General features: G+C 36.3%; 1 protein-coding gene across 1 annotated transcript in view; it reads right to left on the bottom strand.

The window, feature by feature from the left end:
* LOC133275886 (transmembrane protein 132D-like) overlaps window positions 1-16,749 on the bottom strand; it is a 275,357-nt gene extending 258,608 nt beyond the window's left edge. The window contains exon 1 of the mRNA XM_061466160.1: window positions 16,623-16,749. Within this exon, the coding sequence (XP_061322144.1) occupies window positions 16,623-16,641 (19 nt within the window). The 5' untranslated portion in view covers window positions 16,642-16,749. The remainder of the gene's footprint in view (window positions 1-16,622) is intronic.
* Window positions 16,750-18,117: the final 1,368 nt, after the last annotated feature.

Raw genomic sequence — 18,117 nt, 5'->3', positions numbered from 1 at the left:
TGTATTAGTAAAATAAAAAAATTGGTTTTAGCCCCAGACTATGCAAGAAAGTTGCGTCTTTTAGCCTCAAAGACAACAGTTTGAGATATGCCTCTCCACCCATTTGACCTGGCCAGAGACAATAAAATGCAAACCAGTTGGCACGCCATCCACCAAGCAAAGTGTGGTGGGACAAGGAACTACGTTGTCCTTCATGGCAGTGTAGGGAGCAGACTTTATCAGGTGCAAGTCTGCATCACCACATTCATACTTCTGGGCCAAAGCTGGCCATCCCAGGGATGGTACCAGCATACCAGCTCACAGTCACTGCTGTAGGGATCTGCCTGCTCTCCTCCAGAAAGCATAATACTGATGGCTTCCTGAAGTTTACCAGTCCTAGCACCTCATTACTGGGATCGCACTTAGTGTAACTTCATAACTGGGGAAAGATTTAGTATGTTTTTCACCTAATTAAACTTTATCAGGTCTAACTGGCAGCCCAACTAATAGATTCCACAGTTTCTTCTTAAAATGCCTCTTCTAAAGCCCCATCTTAGAACTCAATTTTCTTTGCGTAAAGAGCCATATAGTAAAAACACATACAGACTGTGGAAGCTCAGCAAAAGTTTACAGAATTTTTAAATCTGAGTTCAACTACAATGAAAAAGAGGCTATAGCTTGGTTTTTAATTTTACTGGTGCAGCCAAATTTTCCAAAGCATTCATTTCTTTCCTTTAACAGTGTCAATGCCCTTGTCAAATCAGTTGTGGAAGCAAAACTGGACTGTTTTTCAATGTAGTTTGTCTTCCATATTTAGGAAATACCCCAAGCTTCTAGAATCGCCAGCACAGAAAACAAAAAAAAAAACAAAGAATGAGAGGATTCTTGCCATGGAATATGCTTGCATGCTATCTGCCTTCCATGAAAAATAAAGCAAAACAAAACCAAAATTTTATTTATCCAGTGTTCCATTTTCCTTTTTAAACTGTAACTATATATACTTGCTTTATGCAAACTATCATAGTGTGCATACACATCACCTTCTGTAAGATGGGCTATTCTGCTTGTCTTTTTATAAAAGTTTCACTGACAATAAACAGGAGTTAAGTAAGTGTAGAGCAGAACTGCTCAGGACCATACTTCTTCATCTACACTTTGGAGATCTAAGTGTGGGGTTTTTTTTTAAACTGTAGAGACTGCAATAGTTTCTTGTCATTATTTCAGCAAGCCCAAAAGAATTATGATTTTAAAATTTGTATCTTATCATTCCAGTTAACATTTGATGCTGCTTTTTCATCTAAGCTAAGACTGCATGTCAATAAACGGTGGGGGCAGACTTGATATATGTTTTTCTTCCCCTTCACCTGCTCCTAATAGAGCTATCCCCCTTCAACCATTAGACACTCAGAAAAGATCATTGCCTTGTTACACCTTTTGTTTCTCCATTAACTCCATCTAAGTGACCCCTTGAGTGTTGTAAAAGCTTATCATCTATTTCCTAACTGAATTAAAGTGAAACCAGACAGCAGACTGTGTACAAAACCTCAGTCAGATCTTTGATCCTTTGAAAACAAAGCAAATTTGAGCACTACAGGATTTAGCTGTATGTGAAGACTAAAGTACAAATCTGATTATCCACTGCAGGGTTGATGGGAGCAAGCAGTTCCAAATCAATGCTACTGGAAAAGACTACAACAAAATCTAATATTCCCTCCCAAGACTTTTCCCTCTTGTACAGTATCTACAAGAATCCTCATATATTTTGTTCTAAAGTTTTGGTTTATTTGGGTGGTTTGGTTTTGTTTTGTTTTTTTTATTTTTTTAAGAAAAAAAGCCTAAAATGTCAACCTCCCCACCCTGATTAGAAAATTAGTTTAAATATAATGATTTCATGCATCTGTGAAGATCTACACTAAACCAAATCTTGTATTAATTTGGTGATTTGAGGGACACCTAACTACCAAAAGGACCAGTTTCAAAGAAATTTAAATATACATAAGATAACACACACAAATAAAGCACACTAGCAACTGCTTACAATCAACCATGCTTATGAGCTATGGTTCTTTCAGCATCACACAAAAATGGTTAGGGATGAAATCTGGTTGCAGAAAATATCCTGTTCAATTTCTTTTAAGATAGCAATCTTACAAAGATATAAATGAAAGCAGATTTTGGCCTGTAGCACATACTTGCATGCAGACATAACTTCACAGGATAAGCTGTTAGACTAGAGGATGAAAAAATCTTTTTGCTTAACTGAACTGGAAATGATACAGTGTGCATAAAGTAGCTATTTATAGATTATATTTCCTTTGCAAGTAGCTTGGTGGCATTTTTAATTTATAAAAGCTATAGCATTAACTGTAAATATAAATAACAGCAATGTTGCTATCATACAAGGACTCTTGGCCTCTAACTCACTTATACATTCTCTTATGCCTCTGCTGAGAATTAAGCACTTTTTCAGGTATTTAGATTTCTTAATCCTCTGCATGCTTGGCAGAAAAACAGAGAAAAGAACAGAAAGGGCATGGAAGGTTGCAGTTAATCCCAAGTATGAGGAGGATTGGTTTGGTTATTTAATGTTCACTGCATTAACAAGACTTTGTAAAGCTAGGGCTGCTGTGCATTTTTTGCCTTCTAAATATTATAGAGAAAAAACAAAAAATCATTAATATGCAATAGATTATAGACATTTTCTTTGAGTGAAAAACCTATGGATTTACAGGTTTATCTAAAGACAGCACTGGTGAATTCATACATGAATTTATCATATGAAATATTGGGATATTGATGGGATTTACTTCTGATTTCAAAGAACCATTATTTTTAACTTAAATGGACTTACATCATCTGCATATCTTACAATAGATAATTCTGGCATTATGTTTCACTTTGCATCTATGTTTGTCATAAATAAACAAGGCAGTACATTTACAGTATCTCTAAGTGGACTAAAACCTCATTTTCTGCACAGTTTAGAGAGGAATCTAGTAGTCTAACAAAGCAAGTAAAGAAACGTTTGCATGACTCATCTCCATAATGACCCATTTAGCTTTAAGTATTAAGAATTAACGTGATAACAGAGATCCTAGGTTTTGGCTAAATACTGTAACTCTTATTACACCTACCATTCCTTTACATAACATATAAATCAAAGAAAAAAATGAAGATAACTTTTGCAGCCGTTTATTTACACTTTCCTGAATTATAATTAATTTCTACCTTGAGGCACTCAATGATAGAATAAAATTGCTCTCACAGTAGAACCTTATTTTATATAAAGGAAACCACGATTTGCAGACTTTGTACAGTACCTCTGACATAAAGATAGTTGCAGTAGTTGTTTTTAATCTGTTTTCATGTACTGTGGAAAATAAGTACATGAAACATCAAAAGAAAGCCTAAAAAAGCCCCTTCTGAGTTGACGTTCTGCAAATTGGGGATTTAAATGTGCATTTCTACCACGCAGACTGGACATCACTGAAGTAAAAACTGGTCCAGACAGATAATGCAGAAAACAGTCAAACAGAAAAATTAACTGTTACTACAGTCCCTTCCTTCATCTTTGCGACCCAGATAGCATTAGTTTATATATCGTTTCAACTGTAGCAGTGCATAAAGCCTTAGCCATAACTAGGACTCCATTGTGCAGACCAAGGCATAAATGCAGAACAAATGAATCCTATTTTAAATACCAAACACTTGCAATGAGTTGTTCCAGGATGGAGTCAAGGCATAAATGTATCGCCTGATGCATTTGGTGAGGTTTCTTTACCAACCAGCAGAACCTTCAAAGTAATCAGATAAGAGATCAGTGTATGAATACTTGGATGGGCTGGAGTGCTGCCAATTCCCATGGATGTCAAGTCATATCCTTTGCTGCATACTACAAGCATAGGTGGTGAACACTGGGCATAGCAGCGGCTGTTACACTGAGGAGACAGGAATATTGGAATTATTGTAGATAGAGAATCTTCAACAAATAATAACACCTAACTCTGCATGAAGACCTTACACAACTACAGGATGTCTTTGTAGATGTTGCTTTAAATCTGAGGATATTTGTCTGTTCTGTAAAAGAAGGTAACCACTGCCATTTGGGTACCAAAGCCTACATGTTGTACAATTGCTGAGGCATTACTCCTTTGACCTTAGTACTTGAAGTTGCAGAGGTTGTTTCAGTCTTGAACCTGTTACACCTGCAAAATCAGTTTACAGCTGATTTGCAGGCCAAAGGTGGATATACATATGCTGATATTAAATGCTGGCCTGCCTCTGGAAAGTGATGACCTTGGGTTGCTACTGCCCAATTCAGAAAAAGGAACTGAATTTGTTCATAACACCAACAAGCCAAAAACTCTGGTGATAACAAAAGCTTGGTTAAGACAGGTCTGAAGAGTAAACAGGACCTGTACAGCTCTTGAACTGCACGTAGCTGTCTGCTACCAGGAGAAAGATAATTCATCATGATAAAAACAAACATCCATTTTAAACTTGCTCAGCAATGAGGATGGTCTTATTTGCATAATGATGGTTATTTGAATATGATGAGAATTTCCCTGAGCAAGTCTCAAGCTCAAACACATTTAGATGTGATACAGTCTGTACAATTTTCTCAAGGATTGCAATTTAATACTATTTATCTAATGAAAGAAAAATAAATATTGGCTGTAACATCCCATTATGCTTGAGAGCTGGTTTTAAATTACACTTGAATAAAGTAACTGAGTGTGGGATGTTTGCATTTCCTCAAGGAACGGTAACACTTCTCAAAATAGTGAAAAATATCATCTTTCTCTGAGTAGCCTCCATCTCAATAATGGGACTGCAGAGATAACACTAACGAAGTGGGGCCTATTGCATTTTCAACACTGAATATCAGCCATAGCAGCAATGAATCAAACAGCATTTCATCAATATAAAACAGTATCAAGGAGTCCTAAAGCCAAGTTTCAGGGAAAAAAGACCGATATTTAGAGACTGATGAATAACCATTGACTATATTTATACTGGAAACCTCACACGAGTTTTAACAAAGAGGAGCACTGGTCGCTAGAACCATTAGTAAGGAAAGGTATGGATTGGACATTATTTAGTATGTTCAGAGTGTTGCCATTAGCTCTAATAAAGGCATTTCTTGGTTGGAAACTGCTGTTACACACACGACCAGAAGACAAAAGCTCCTGTTAGGTTTATGTATGTTCAAATGTAATTGTGAAAAAGAGAAGGGAAGTACCCCCAGTTATCTTTAAATTTTGTACTTTCATCTGATCCAGACATTGTGACAGCCTCTAATGAACAGGACAAACTCCAGTTTCATTTCTGAACACTCCTAAACCCTTGGTGAGATACAGTTCTAAATCAGAAGTTTGCCAAGTCTATATCAAGTACAAGAATTTTTTGCTGTTTCATTGTAGGAAAGCCTCTGCATTTTTCAGGATCTCAGATCCCACCTCTAGTGAGAACTGATAGAATTTCAAGATTTTCAAAAGCATATCTCAATGGGAAGCACAGGCATGGATAAACTGGTGTTGAATATGTACTCACTGCAACAGATATACCTACATATAAGCGCACCAAATTAAGCCAGCATTTGGCTCTTGGTAATTTCAGATGTCAAAAGTGTTTTTAGCAAGGATGCAACTGTATGATTGCAGAGCCATGTATCTGTCTTGCCAAACCTCAGATAGCGTAAGACTGAATTCTGTGCTGCAGATAATGTGGGTAATTAACTATCAAATCCATCCATGTGACAGGTTATTTTATTTGTGTCTTCAAAGGAATAAGAAAAATTATGCCTAAGCTTAGCTCAAAGCTCATCCTGCTCCTATTAAAGTCCATGCAGGCAGGGTTTTTCTGCTGCTGAAGTTAATTAGAACAATTAAGTCATTTTAGGTTAAGAACTAGACCATCAAGAAAGCTTTGTTCTTGTAAAACAAAGTGCCCTTGAGAAACAGTTGAACTACCTGAAACTATCATCTTGAAAAGCTAATAATGCACCTCTAAAAGTGAAAAGGACACAAACTAGTATTTTTAGTGCAATTCTAATAAAGAGTCATTTGTAAAGTTAAACAAATTTTGGTAGATTTTTTTTAATGATGGCTTGCTCTTCTCCTTGTGAACTTCCACTGTAATCTTCCAGTGTGAATCCACCGCATCACAGAAGCATCTACCATTGACTAAAATTCCCAAAATCTTAATGGAAAGTTGCCACCCATTTCAGTGAGAACTGAGGCTGCCACCCTGCCACATGTAAATGCCTCTATACAAAACCATCTCAAAAGAGGTTACCACTTCAGACTTGTTGCCAGAAGTTCTGGCTTCTTCCTTTAAAACTAGGGTTCTATTCCTTTGACGTTAATCTAGTTCATCAAGATCAGCAAGCAGATAAAGACAACTACAAACCCAGTTCACATTTCAGAGACTTAATTTGCAAAATGTGGCATTATCATCTAACATACAGAATAATTTGGCATTCTATATGTCCACTTAGTCAATTCAAGCACATTTAAAAAAACAAAAAGAGATTTCTTGACATTTAGTGCCTCAAGACACTGATCTTTTTGCCAAAGCTGAGCCCATTGGGTTTCTCCACCATGGTGTGCAGAGTTCATGGCTTTGTTGGCAATTAAATTTCAAGACATTTTGCTCAGTTCTTACAGTTCAGTAGTGCCGTTGTTAGAGTCATTATCCTTGCCATTACTTCTAGAAGAGTTAAAGGAAATGGAATTTCACTCACACAACTTGATAAATCATTTCATTAAAAGAAGGAGAAAAACAAAGAATTGTTCCTCTCACAGTGGCACACCAACCAAATGCCCTGCTCAAAAGAGAATTCTGAAGAGTGCTGGGAACATTAAAACTACAGTTTTAGTTAATGTGATGAAATAGAAGTGACTGTAACCATAAAGTGCATTAGCACAGTTGAAATAATAATTTAATAGCACAACGTTACCTGTCTGGAAAGCAGCTTGTCCCTTCATCTGTTTATCTATTTAGTCACACATGAATGGCCAGTCTGTACTTACAGGAATATCAGTTCCCTTTTGCACTGTGACCCATTTTTAACACTTTAATATTTCCCACCGTACTTTTGGTGAAGAGTGTATGTTACCTGTCTCTTGCTAACTCCTAATATCCCATATTGCAACTCTGCCAGCATACCCTAGATTTACTATGAAAAATTTTAGAAGTATTTAATATAAACCTACAAACTACATGGAACCTGCTAAAATCCAAGTATAAAAAGTACTCAATGTGCTAAGTTGCTCAGTACCTCAAATACACTTTACCAACTCCTAAACAGTTTTCTTGTATGCTCATGTAAGACAAAAGTAGTAAGTCCTTTTTACTGCCCTTCTCTTTGAAAATATCAACTCTAAAATAAATTTCAGAGAGCATTACAAGCACGTGAATGCTAGAGAGCTACCTTGGGAACAGTAAGTGGCACAGAGAACTTCAAAGGGAACAAGAAGCCATTGTTAAATGAAGCACTATTATTATTAAACGGACAAAATTCAAGCAGTGGCACTACCTGGATCTGCAGCTATTTGTGTATTTAGTAGTCTGCTGGATTTGAGAGGCTTCCAGCACTGAATCTCAAAGTAGCTTGTCAATGCCTCTAATGGAGCAGGCCTAGATCCTAGCTCATCTGAATCAATCCAGCTACATAGGCCTCAGTGGAGCTCTACTTGCATATATACATCTATAAGTATATATATACACATCTATAAGCTATATTTATATATTTACACATGGCTAAGCATCTGGCTATGTGTCTCATTGAGGATACAGTTCTCAGCAGCACAGGTAGCCAGCCACATGCCGACTTGAGTAGGTTATTTCCTCTACACATTCTTCATTTTTATTTTCATATATACTTAAACATTCCTTCCAACTGAATTCTAGTTTTGCTTCTGTGTTTTCATGGGGCAGCTTTTTTTGTATTTAAGATTCTAGTATCTTTACCACAGATTTACATCTCATTTGGTAATCAGGCCCCTAACCTAGATAACTAAGTTTGAGTTCAAGTCTTCCAGCTTAGGCTTCCTGCTAAGTTCTCAGGGTATAAACATATAAATAAATACCTTAAACCTACTAGACGGTAAAGGGGCAACACACATTCTATTTGTCTTTTTTTTTTCTTTTTTAAGAATATATAGTAAATAGAAATTATGGTCACACCTAACATGCCTAGATAATGTCATAAAAAAGAATTGAATTACCTGCATGCAATCTGTCAATATCAAAGTCATTATGATTGTTAACTTTTCATAGCAATGCAATCATTGAACCATGCAAATTTACTGTTCCACTAAAATTAGGAGCAGGTAAGAAATGAATCTGAATGTCATTTATGTCTTCAGAGAGCTCCACTAGTAAACAAAACAAGGATAGGTTCATGCTGTGTAGGGAGAAGTCAACCTGCATTCTCCCTTCCTCCACAGCCATTGTTCAGCATGTGACAGTTGCACAGAAACAGGAAAGAAAAAGCTCCTTATGGAGACCTAGAAGATAAAAGGTCCAATTCCCACTTTTTTGATAAGACATTTCAACTGTCTCATGTTCAACTTTCCCATCAAGTTAAGTGGGGGACAGTGCATCCGTATTTCAGAATCACATTCCAAAGACAAAATCAGGAAGGGGTAGTGTTTATAAGTTCTTGATGTGACTTGGCTGTATTTTTCTATGGATTTCTCGGGTGAAAAACAAAAACTGTGGAGTGCAGGGTTTGGTAAGCAATGCGGTGACCATAGCTCATGCACAACTGACTCTAGAAAGCAGAATTTAATGTGTCCAAAGTCATTTGCACAAGCGCTATAGTCTCCATGAATCCCACTGATGCTGAAGCTATCATGCATCCAAAATAGAAATATTTTTCTGTATATTTTGTATAAACACTTTTTTTACACAGTCATATTTATGCTATTTTCTAGTATCTGCCTATGCTCTAATAAATGCATTAAAACTATTTCACATACACTGACATTTTTCATCTGACATACAAGTTAAAAACATTTTAAATCAGACTAAAGGTCAATTTTTGTGACATACATACCTCCAGTGTCCTAGCCATTTATGCTCTACCATTTCTCATCTGTCGTTTACAATCAGGTTGTTTCAGTCTTGTAAGCAACCTACTCCCCTGACATCTGTATCAAGCTTTAAAGACGGTTTCAACAGACTATTTTCCCATGAGATTTTTTAAAGAGCAAATTCTTCATTTAACTGGGCATGCCTCTCTTTTTCCATCTTAATTCACTTCCATTTTCCTCACAGACTTGTAACAAGATGACTATGATGGATCATGTTGATTTTATATGATCCTTTACAATGGAAGAAAAGATAAGACAAGTAAGGCTTTTTGTATTTCCCTAAACATAATACTGCTTAAAGCAGAGAGTACTGTTTGCCAGAAGGCTTCAGAGAATGAAATCAAATGCTTTAGGTTATTATCTTCAGTAACAGTCAATGTTTGTCCAACTTTTCTCTCAATTTCACAGGTACAGTGAAAGTTATGCTGACACATCAAGAGACCTTTGGAGGAAGGCACCACATCAGAGCAGTGCTTTAGATCAAGCCTGCTAATTAATTCAGTTATCAGAGAAACTGTCACAGCATCAAGGACTCACTGAACTCCGACATGTGGAGATAGCAAGACTGTTAACAAGACACCTTGTGCTTCCCCAGATGTTCACGTTACAGAGTTCCATCATTAGGCAGAACAAGTTCTGTGCTTATTAGCACAAAAGACAGTAATCAGCTGAAACAGTCTGGAGAGGAGCTGATGTCTCCAAGCCAAATGGGAACAGTTTAGACCAAACAGATCTGAGCTTGCACAGGCTGGTAAATAATGTGCTCAGAGCACACTGGATTTTGGGTCTTGTCCGATTATTTGAAACTTTTTCTACAAGGGGTTAGTGTTCATCATTTAGATGCATCTAAATATGTCTAACTAGAAGAAGAAAACTACATGTCCACTGCAACAGAACTACACCAGTAATTAAGATACACAACTATTCCAGTTTTTCCCCAGATAATTTTTCAGTTTTAAGCAAACAGCAATTTCCTACTTCTCTAGCAATTTAAATTCTCAAATCAGTTCAGGAACACTGTGTAAAGAAGGAACTTTTTATTCTTTGTTTTTTTTCAGATTTCTGTTTATGTGTCTGTATAAAAGTATTAATCACATAAAACGATTTGGCCTGCATGTAAGGCTTGAGATTAAAGCCTTATAAAGACACTGTAGCTGCTACATTTGAGTAGAATATGATCCAAAGAGTACCACTCTTTGAAGAAATAACATTTAACATGGCGCTGCCCAAGCTTAATGGGTTGGTTGTTTTTTCTTCCAGGAATTAGTGATAGTTTCAAAGTTGATTTGTAGGCTGGAAAAATAAGGTTTTAATACTGCTGCAGAGAGATACAATCTTTTCTTCATGGGAGTTTGCTAAATACTTATTACTGGTCTTGCTTAAAGCAATAGAGTGGGTAAGTCTTATTTAATAGAAAACTGAAAATACAGATGAGCCTTCTCTGAGAGTAATACAAATTCCATAGCATCATTCAGGGTCAGAAGAGGTTTATGCAGCCAAAGACCAGGTATAAGACAAGAAGACGAAGGGTTTTACCTGCTTTTCACAAAGCAATGATAACACATACCTATTCCCAAATGGACTACTGTATTCATACATGCCAGCAATACAGATAAACTTACATGTTTATTACACTTCTGATCCCAACAAAAACTTTGTTGCCATTTGAAAAAAAGCAGTAGATTATTATTTGTGATCATACATTGTGATACTGATAGCCTACAACTGAAAGCACAGTCCAGATGAATCAAAGCTGCATGGAGATAAAAGTTACAATTACTTTAAACTACTGTCTTAAATAGAAGGTTTTATTGTCTTCTAGAAAGTAACCCTACCAACAAATCTTCCAGGATGTCAGCAGTATTATTATACATCCAGATCGTACACCCTAGCACAGTCAGGAAGTAAAACACTAGGAAACAGGAAAAAAGTAAGGTTTAGTTGGTGTGGGAACATAGTAATACAGCAGCACATAAGCTTCCATCAATTTACCACTTATACATACTTCAGTCAAGTATCTGCTCCTAGTACAAATAGGTGTCCCTGGAGGGTTTACATGAAGATCTAAACTGGAACAGTCTTCAGAAGCTTAAGAACCTTTTAGAGCTGGCTAAAAACTTTACAGCATTTTAAATTTTATATTTATTTCCTTAAATTCAATAGCTTTTATATTAAGAATGGTTTCATTGAGTTTTTTCCTGAACATTTAATAATTTAGCAGGAGATGTCACACATCAGTGTTTATAATCATGGTCAGAGTCATCCTAAAGCAGAATGACTGCTTTAGGGTTAGCTTTACTACACAGTCTGGAGCTTGAAGGATACTGTAAAGAAGTAAAATTTGAAACTCAGGTTGTTGTTATTTTAAATATTTTACAAAAATATTTGCTTTCCAAACAGGAAATAATGAATCTGTTTCAGAAAATATTTTGATAATTCAAAATGTGAAGCATTGACAGTGGTAAGGAAATGATTCCAGCAGCATTTCTGCATAATGAAGCAAAGTGTAACAGTTTCAATCTGTAGAGTTATAATTCACTGAAACAACTATAGATATAAAAATACTAGACATTTTATGGTAGCTTTTCCTTTCCTCACACTGGTTTATTTTTGCTCTGGAAATGCAGCATATTCATTAGCCTAAAAATTGCCACCAATTAAGTGGTATATAAATTGTCTAACAGCATATTAATGAGGAATGAGGGGGTGTTAGTTATGGTGCCTTTATGCAGTGAAGAAAGAAGCATTTTTCTCAACTGTTGATATCTAGTCCTTGGACTGTTCTCCAAAGCAAAGCAAGACAGGTCTAGACTTAAACAGACTTCTTGTTGATCAAGAAATGCTTACTGAAAAAAACATCTTTGAAGCTGCTCATAATTTGCTGCTTTTTTTATTCAGTTATATCTGTGCTTGCTGGACAGTTAAACAGAAAAAAACTGCTGTGTAATCTTGGTCTCAAAATACTAATAGACTAATCAGAAATATTGCTCAGTCAATGCCCCCGATTAGTGTTTGCATTAATATATCATCTAGAGTTAATATATCAAGAGCCTGTTGTATCGGGTGTTACACACAGAAGAAATTGTTATGCCTGAAAAAACAGCTTATGAATGCAATGTATATTGTGTCCTTGTTCCCTACAGCACTGGAAGGATCTGTTAAAGCAGCTACCACCTACCCTGCAACCTGTTTAAAAATTTAATCCCCAAGGGCAAGTCTTTGTCACACAAGTCATGGTCCATGGACAACTGAACAAGCAGCATCCAACACATTACCAGAATGGGAAATAGTAAGAGCTGTAGCAGTTCAGTCACAGCACCCTGCTAAGATAACAGTACTGCTTCCAGACCCAAGCTTACATGCCTTCCAGGCATGCCATAATGGAAGTAGAAGAGCTCAAGCCTGCAGAGGTTGGCACTACCTAAGGAGATTCCACAAATTATTCTCTTTCATAATGCAAACTCATCTTGTGTCCCCCCTATGCTTCAAGTTACTTTAGCAAAAATAGTGAATTTTCTGCCATCCCTTGGAAACAAAAGCAGATCTCTTTCCCTTCAAAAGAATATCAAGGTTATTTCCCTTGCATCAGTTAGCATTCCTCAAGTAAAAGCCCTCTGTGCTACAAAATACAGCTGCATGGGACTGGCAGCATGCTGAATTTCAGGGGTTGAAGAAGCTCAAGGATTTGATAGCATCATCTCAACTTATTATACAGCAAGTATAGTTTAGACAGTATACTATATATAGTATATAAAATATAACCTTTTTATGTTTTTACCTATTTCCTCTGTACATGGGCCAGTCTCTCAGCTGGTGCTAATCAGTTCCACTGCAAATACTGCTACATAACTTGATGTCCCTTTCTTTTACTTTACCCCATACATTAGGTACTTGAGCTAGGATTTCACACACCCTGAAGAAAAGGATTTTAGGACTGAATTTGAGAACAGCCAAAATTATGCATTTGTACAGGCATAAGCTTGGAGTGTACTACCACAATGACTATTTCTGCATATGCTGGGGTGCCCTTTTTTGGGGCAACTGAAATCCCCAAGCCTTATGATTTTATTATTATAGTTGCATTCAGCAGAACTGATTCAGTCATGTCTCATACGCACAGGCATGATGACAACTTGAGCATTTTGCTGTTGAGCTAGAGGGTTTTATTCATATGGCACTATTTTAAGATAGCTCATCCATTATACAAGGAAAATAAATATTTTATTCATATTAAGTAATTTTTAGAGCCTGATTGAGGTTCTGGTATCACAGGATCGACTAAGGTAACGTAACCAGATGGTATTACTTGTACTCCTACTGCCAAATAAAATCTGAGCATCCTCTCTCAAATGCTTAATTTAGAGAACTTAATTTGGGTGCCTTTGTTGTCAATCACTCTACTTAAACTCATTTACCAAAAAAATCCAACAGACACTAGCACGCACAATAAATCTCTGCTAACCTACCAGCTAAACCTGCTTTTCTCTAACATCGAAGACTGCACTATAGTAAACGTGGCTTCAGATTATTTGCCTTGGGGATTTTGTGAGCACTTGGCTTCAGACACGTACTGTACAAACTAAAATGGAAGGCATTAGCATTTTGAGCATACTGAATTTTTACGGAAGCTTATGGGGAAACCACTTTATTTGGAAAAGAAATTATGATCCTTTGCTTAAAAAAGTTTTCTGTTAGTTTGGAGAGATGGTGGCTGACTAGGAAATAAAAAAACAAAACCCAAACAAAAACCCAGAACATTTTTCCTCCTGAAATTTTTCCAATTAACGCATGCATTGGATAAAGACTTTCCTGGTATCTTTTCTCAGTTGGAGTATTTTTCTGTATATTAAAATTATAAGATAAAATGGTTGTTAATACATCTGCCTTTTCCAAAGTAAGACATACAGGTCATTCACGACAGACAGTTGTCTAGCCTCTTCTTTTGGTCCTCCCAGTGACGAACACTACATATACAACCATATGCCCTCCCAGGACAGGGCACTATCTCTGCTGTCATTTAAGTCTCTTAGCTGCAATTTGCTTCCAATTTTTTCTCTTTCTGTTCACCCTAATGAAAACATTACCTCCTTTGTCTCTACAGCAGAAAGCAAGCATGACCTAGTGTGTTCACCTGTTTTTAAGGACTGGACTTGATCCCAGGCTGTCACTGAACATTTTTTCATTACTTTTCATTGTTATATGTCACTTCAATATACATCTGTCTTCTCTCTTATCAACTGCCTTGCCCAAGACTTGGCTAATCTTTCGATCATGACATGCACATTTACTTTCTGTCTCACACTGGTTCACAGCTAAGTCTCACCTTCATGCACTACAATAGTATACTGACCTCTTCTTCACACCACCAGGCGCCAGAGAACTCTGTAGTTTTAATTTTGATACAATTCCTATTGTTACATTAACAAATGGCAATATTAAACCCCAAGACATGCAGAAAATGTGAGATTTCCTAATTAAAGATTATAGTAATAGAATCCTCTGTCAACTTCTACTGATTAGGCAACAACCTAAAAAAAAACCAAAAAAACAACCAAACAAAAAACCCCAGGAACCTGATTTATAATTGAATTGAACATGTCCTTCAAAAAGGCCATGACAAGTTTAGTGACCTGTTAACTGAAATTAAATCTTTACAGGAAAAAAATACAACAAAAAAGGGAATGTGATGATTAACATAGCTTGAAAAAGATATGTTTCTTGACTGAAAGTTCAGCTGCCAGAAATCTGAGGGCTGAATATTAACTGTCTTGGTTAGATCATCATTTAACAGAAAGGTGAAATGATCTTCCAAAGCATGCTTTTGTTTGTAGCAAAATAACAGTCTGAATTCCAAGTACTGGATTCATATTACTCATCAGTCAGTTTTTAAAAAAGAAGAAAAAATTAATACCAAGCTAGCTGGAAATACTTTTGATTCTAAAATCCTAGGTACGTATTTCAAATTTCTCCTGATGTGAACAACAACTTTGAGTGAAGTAATAAATGGAGAGGGGGTTGTAGCGTTTTTTGCAATGTTTTTGCACCCTGGTTTCTGTTACAATCAGATGCAGTTAGAATCATGTAACACATCTGTCAAGTATAATCATTATTTTCTCTAAAGACTGAGTCAGTTGGAAGTCGTTTCATTTATGCTATGCATTAAGAGAAAATACAAATATCATAGAAAATAATTACAAGTCATCTGTGAGATAACCATCAACAATAGCTGACATTGTATCTGTCATTTTGTAATGACATAACTGCAACTTATTTTTTCCCCAGAGAAACATCCATAGAAAAAAGCAGTGAACACGTAACAACTACAAGATCCGTATATGATATATAAAATAAAGAAAATTTTATCAAACTAGCATTTCAAACTGTTTGCTATTTCTTCCTCTTTACAGTTCTATTTATTTTTATTTTCCCCTTGCAGACTTAATGGGCAGTTAGGACCAAAGTTTTCCCCCCATCTTCAAATGAAGATAACAAAAACTTTCATGTCCTAGGAGACTGCACATAAAGTCTAGGAGGATAACCGATTTCAACCCTCATGTGCAGCCTAATACAAATGTATTAAATATTTGCTAGTCTCAGAACCAATGTGGGAAAGTACTAACTGTGTTTAGATTATTCATTCTTTTAATCCCATAGGACAGGATTACCCCCTGCTTCAACCTAAGCACATTCTTAGCAGCTTTGCATAACTTTACAGTTGATGAAATATATCCTATATGGCCTTTATACTTGTTCTAGCTTTTGAAATCTCTATAAGGCAGTATATCTGAGGACTGGAAAAATTAGTGGATACTATGGGCACACAAGCATCTTCTTCCCTGAAGACAGGTTTCCCTAAAGCAGGATTTGGCTATCCAAAGCACATTTTCTGCCTTTTGCCAGTATATCTGGATTGAACATCTTCCTTGAACTCAGTTGTGAATCTACCTGTTTGCTCAGGAAATGGTGCATAAACGCTTCTTAGTCAGTGCTACACCAAATCAGAAAAAGACAACCATTTTACCCAATACAGATTCAAACACTTTCCATGCCTTTAAACATAATCCCTCATCATGCTGGTTCACTCTGACATCAATTTCATTAGATGACCTAACATTTCCTTTGCTTTAATTAATATCCATTTTTCCACTGAACACTTATTACCAATATTTAAAATGAGAATATATTGTGAAACACTACTGGAAATTTGTTGGCTAATAATTATCATCTTTTTACAAGAGAGATCTCACTTCACTTCAGTTTTCCATAATTTAAGAGTATTTCAGCAAGGCTGAATAACTGACAGGAACCCTAGCAAGTGTTTTGTTCCCTGCATATATTCTCTGGAGAAAGATCTAAGAATTTTATCTGCGACTGACATTATTAAAGTCTTTTCTGATACATAACATACAAAAATGTCAGATACTGTAGTTATTCCCTCTTCTAAGTGCAGATTTACTACCATAATCCAAATACCTTGTTTTCATTTCAAGTACATATTACATTCAGTATGCGTTAAGCACAACTTTATTATTTGTAACTCACAGTTTACAAGAAGATTCATATCTCTTTCCAGCCTTCTGCTATTCTGATTTCTGCATTACAGCAGGTGACAGGCGTCTCTGGAAATCTGAAGCAGGCTGAGAGAATTACATGTAAAAATCAGTATTCTTCAACTGGAAATGGAAAGGTCTGCTCCTAAAATCCAAGCTCTAGCATTGCATCTAGTTAACAGATGCATGTAGGATGTGGATAATCGGAAAATAACAACTAGGGTGCCAGACTGTGGTACATCATATATCCGAAAGAGCAGCAGTTTGAAGAACTGTACAGGCAAAAGTTATGGCCTGGTGAAGACTAGTTTTTTTCCTTAAAAAGTGAGCAACAGGTCTTTTTCTCCAGGTGCCAGGTCAGAGACTATGCATAGGGTGGCTCATGAAAATAAAACAGCACACTGTGCCTAGAGTTCCTAGAGTGCCTAGAGTTAGCGCTATTTAAATATTTTAATTCATGCTTGCTGAAAGTATGCAAAATTTAGGTAAGAAATGAAGCAGTATTTTAATCTCTTTTTATTGTTTAGATAAATCAATCAATCTCTAAGGAGTTCATAGCTGCGTTATAAGCAGGACCCTCATATTTGTAAATCAATATGTGAATTGTATGAAACAATTAAAATCAGTACAGCAGAAAAGCTTGTGAAAACTTAAGACTTAGTATCTAAAAAACTTTTTCTAGAAAAAGGTCTTTTCAAAGTCAATTTTTCTAGCTATCTTTCTGTATGATCTTCTTCATCTTGCTTGTATAAGGAGTGACCTAGCTCAGACCTGAATAGCTAGTAAGCATGGCTATGAAATTTCCAGGATTAGCTCACCTCTGGAAGCAACAGACATGTCAACACAGAGCTAGCTGCTGAGGAAATAATGCAGAAAGCTCTAGTTTTTGCACAGAGGACTGTGTAACAGTCAAACTACATCTCAAACACTTCTAATGCAGTTTATTCCAACTGGATCCTACAAATCAACTCAGGCCAAAATCACTAGTAGAAAGTGGTTTTTTTAAGCTACTGTATCAATCAAGATTTTGTGATACAGCTTTCTTTCACAATCACCTTCCTAGTTAACTGTGCCTACACATTTGTTTCAGTTGTATTATTTGAACTGAAAATACAGCAAATGGAAGAACTGAGAATACTTCCGTTTCACTGAACTATAAAAGTGAATCATAATTCACATTTATGATTAGGTCTATTCTGTCCAGTTGCTTGGCCTGTTGTTGCTTCACATCTCAAATAAACCCAAAAAAGGTAGCATAGAATTTTGCCAAAAACACAAGGGACATAATAGAATCCATTTAGGGAAGTCTAAAGTGAAGTCAAGTAGAAGCAGAGCACAGTTAATTAAAAGTAGTCCCAAATGCTGGGGGAAAATCACTCCTGTAGGCCTTAGGGCAGTTCCCTAGGAGCAATCAGAGTGAGAAATGGGTATCACAACCATTTGTTCAAAGTAAAGACTTCAAGAAATGAACTTGCCAAGGAATAAAT

This window comes from Pezoporus flaviventris, unplaced genomic scaffold (assembly GCF_033815535.1).
Source record: "Pezoporus flaviventris isolate CSIRO_AGI_PZ_B2104156 unplaced genomic scaffold, CSIRO_AGI_Pfla_v1 ptg000041l, whole genome shotgun sequence".
Classification (NCBI taxonomy): Eukaryota; Metazoa; Chordata; class Aves; order Psittaciformes; family Psittacidae; genus Pezoporus; species Pezoporus flaviventris.
The sequence above is the reverse complement of the archived record's forward strand: the minus strand, read 5'-3'. Positions and strand labels throughout refer to the sequence as shown.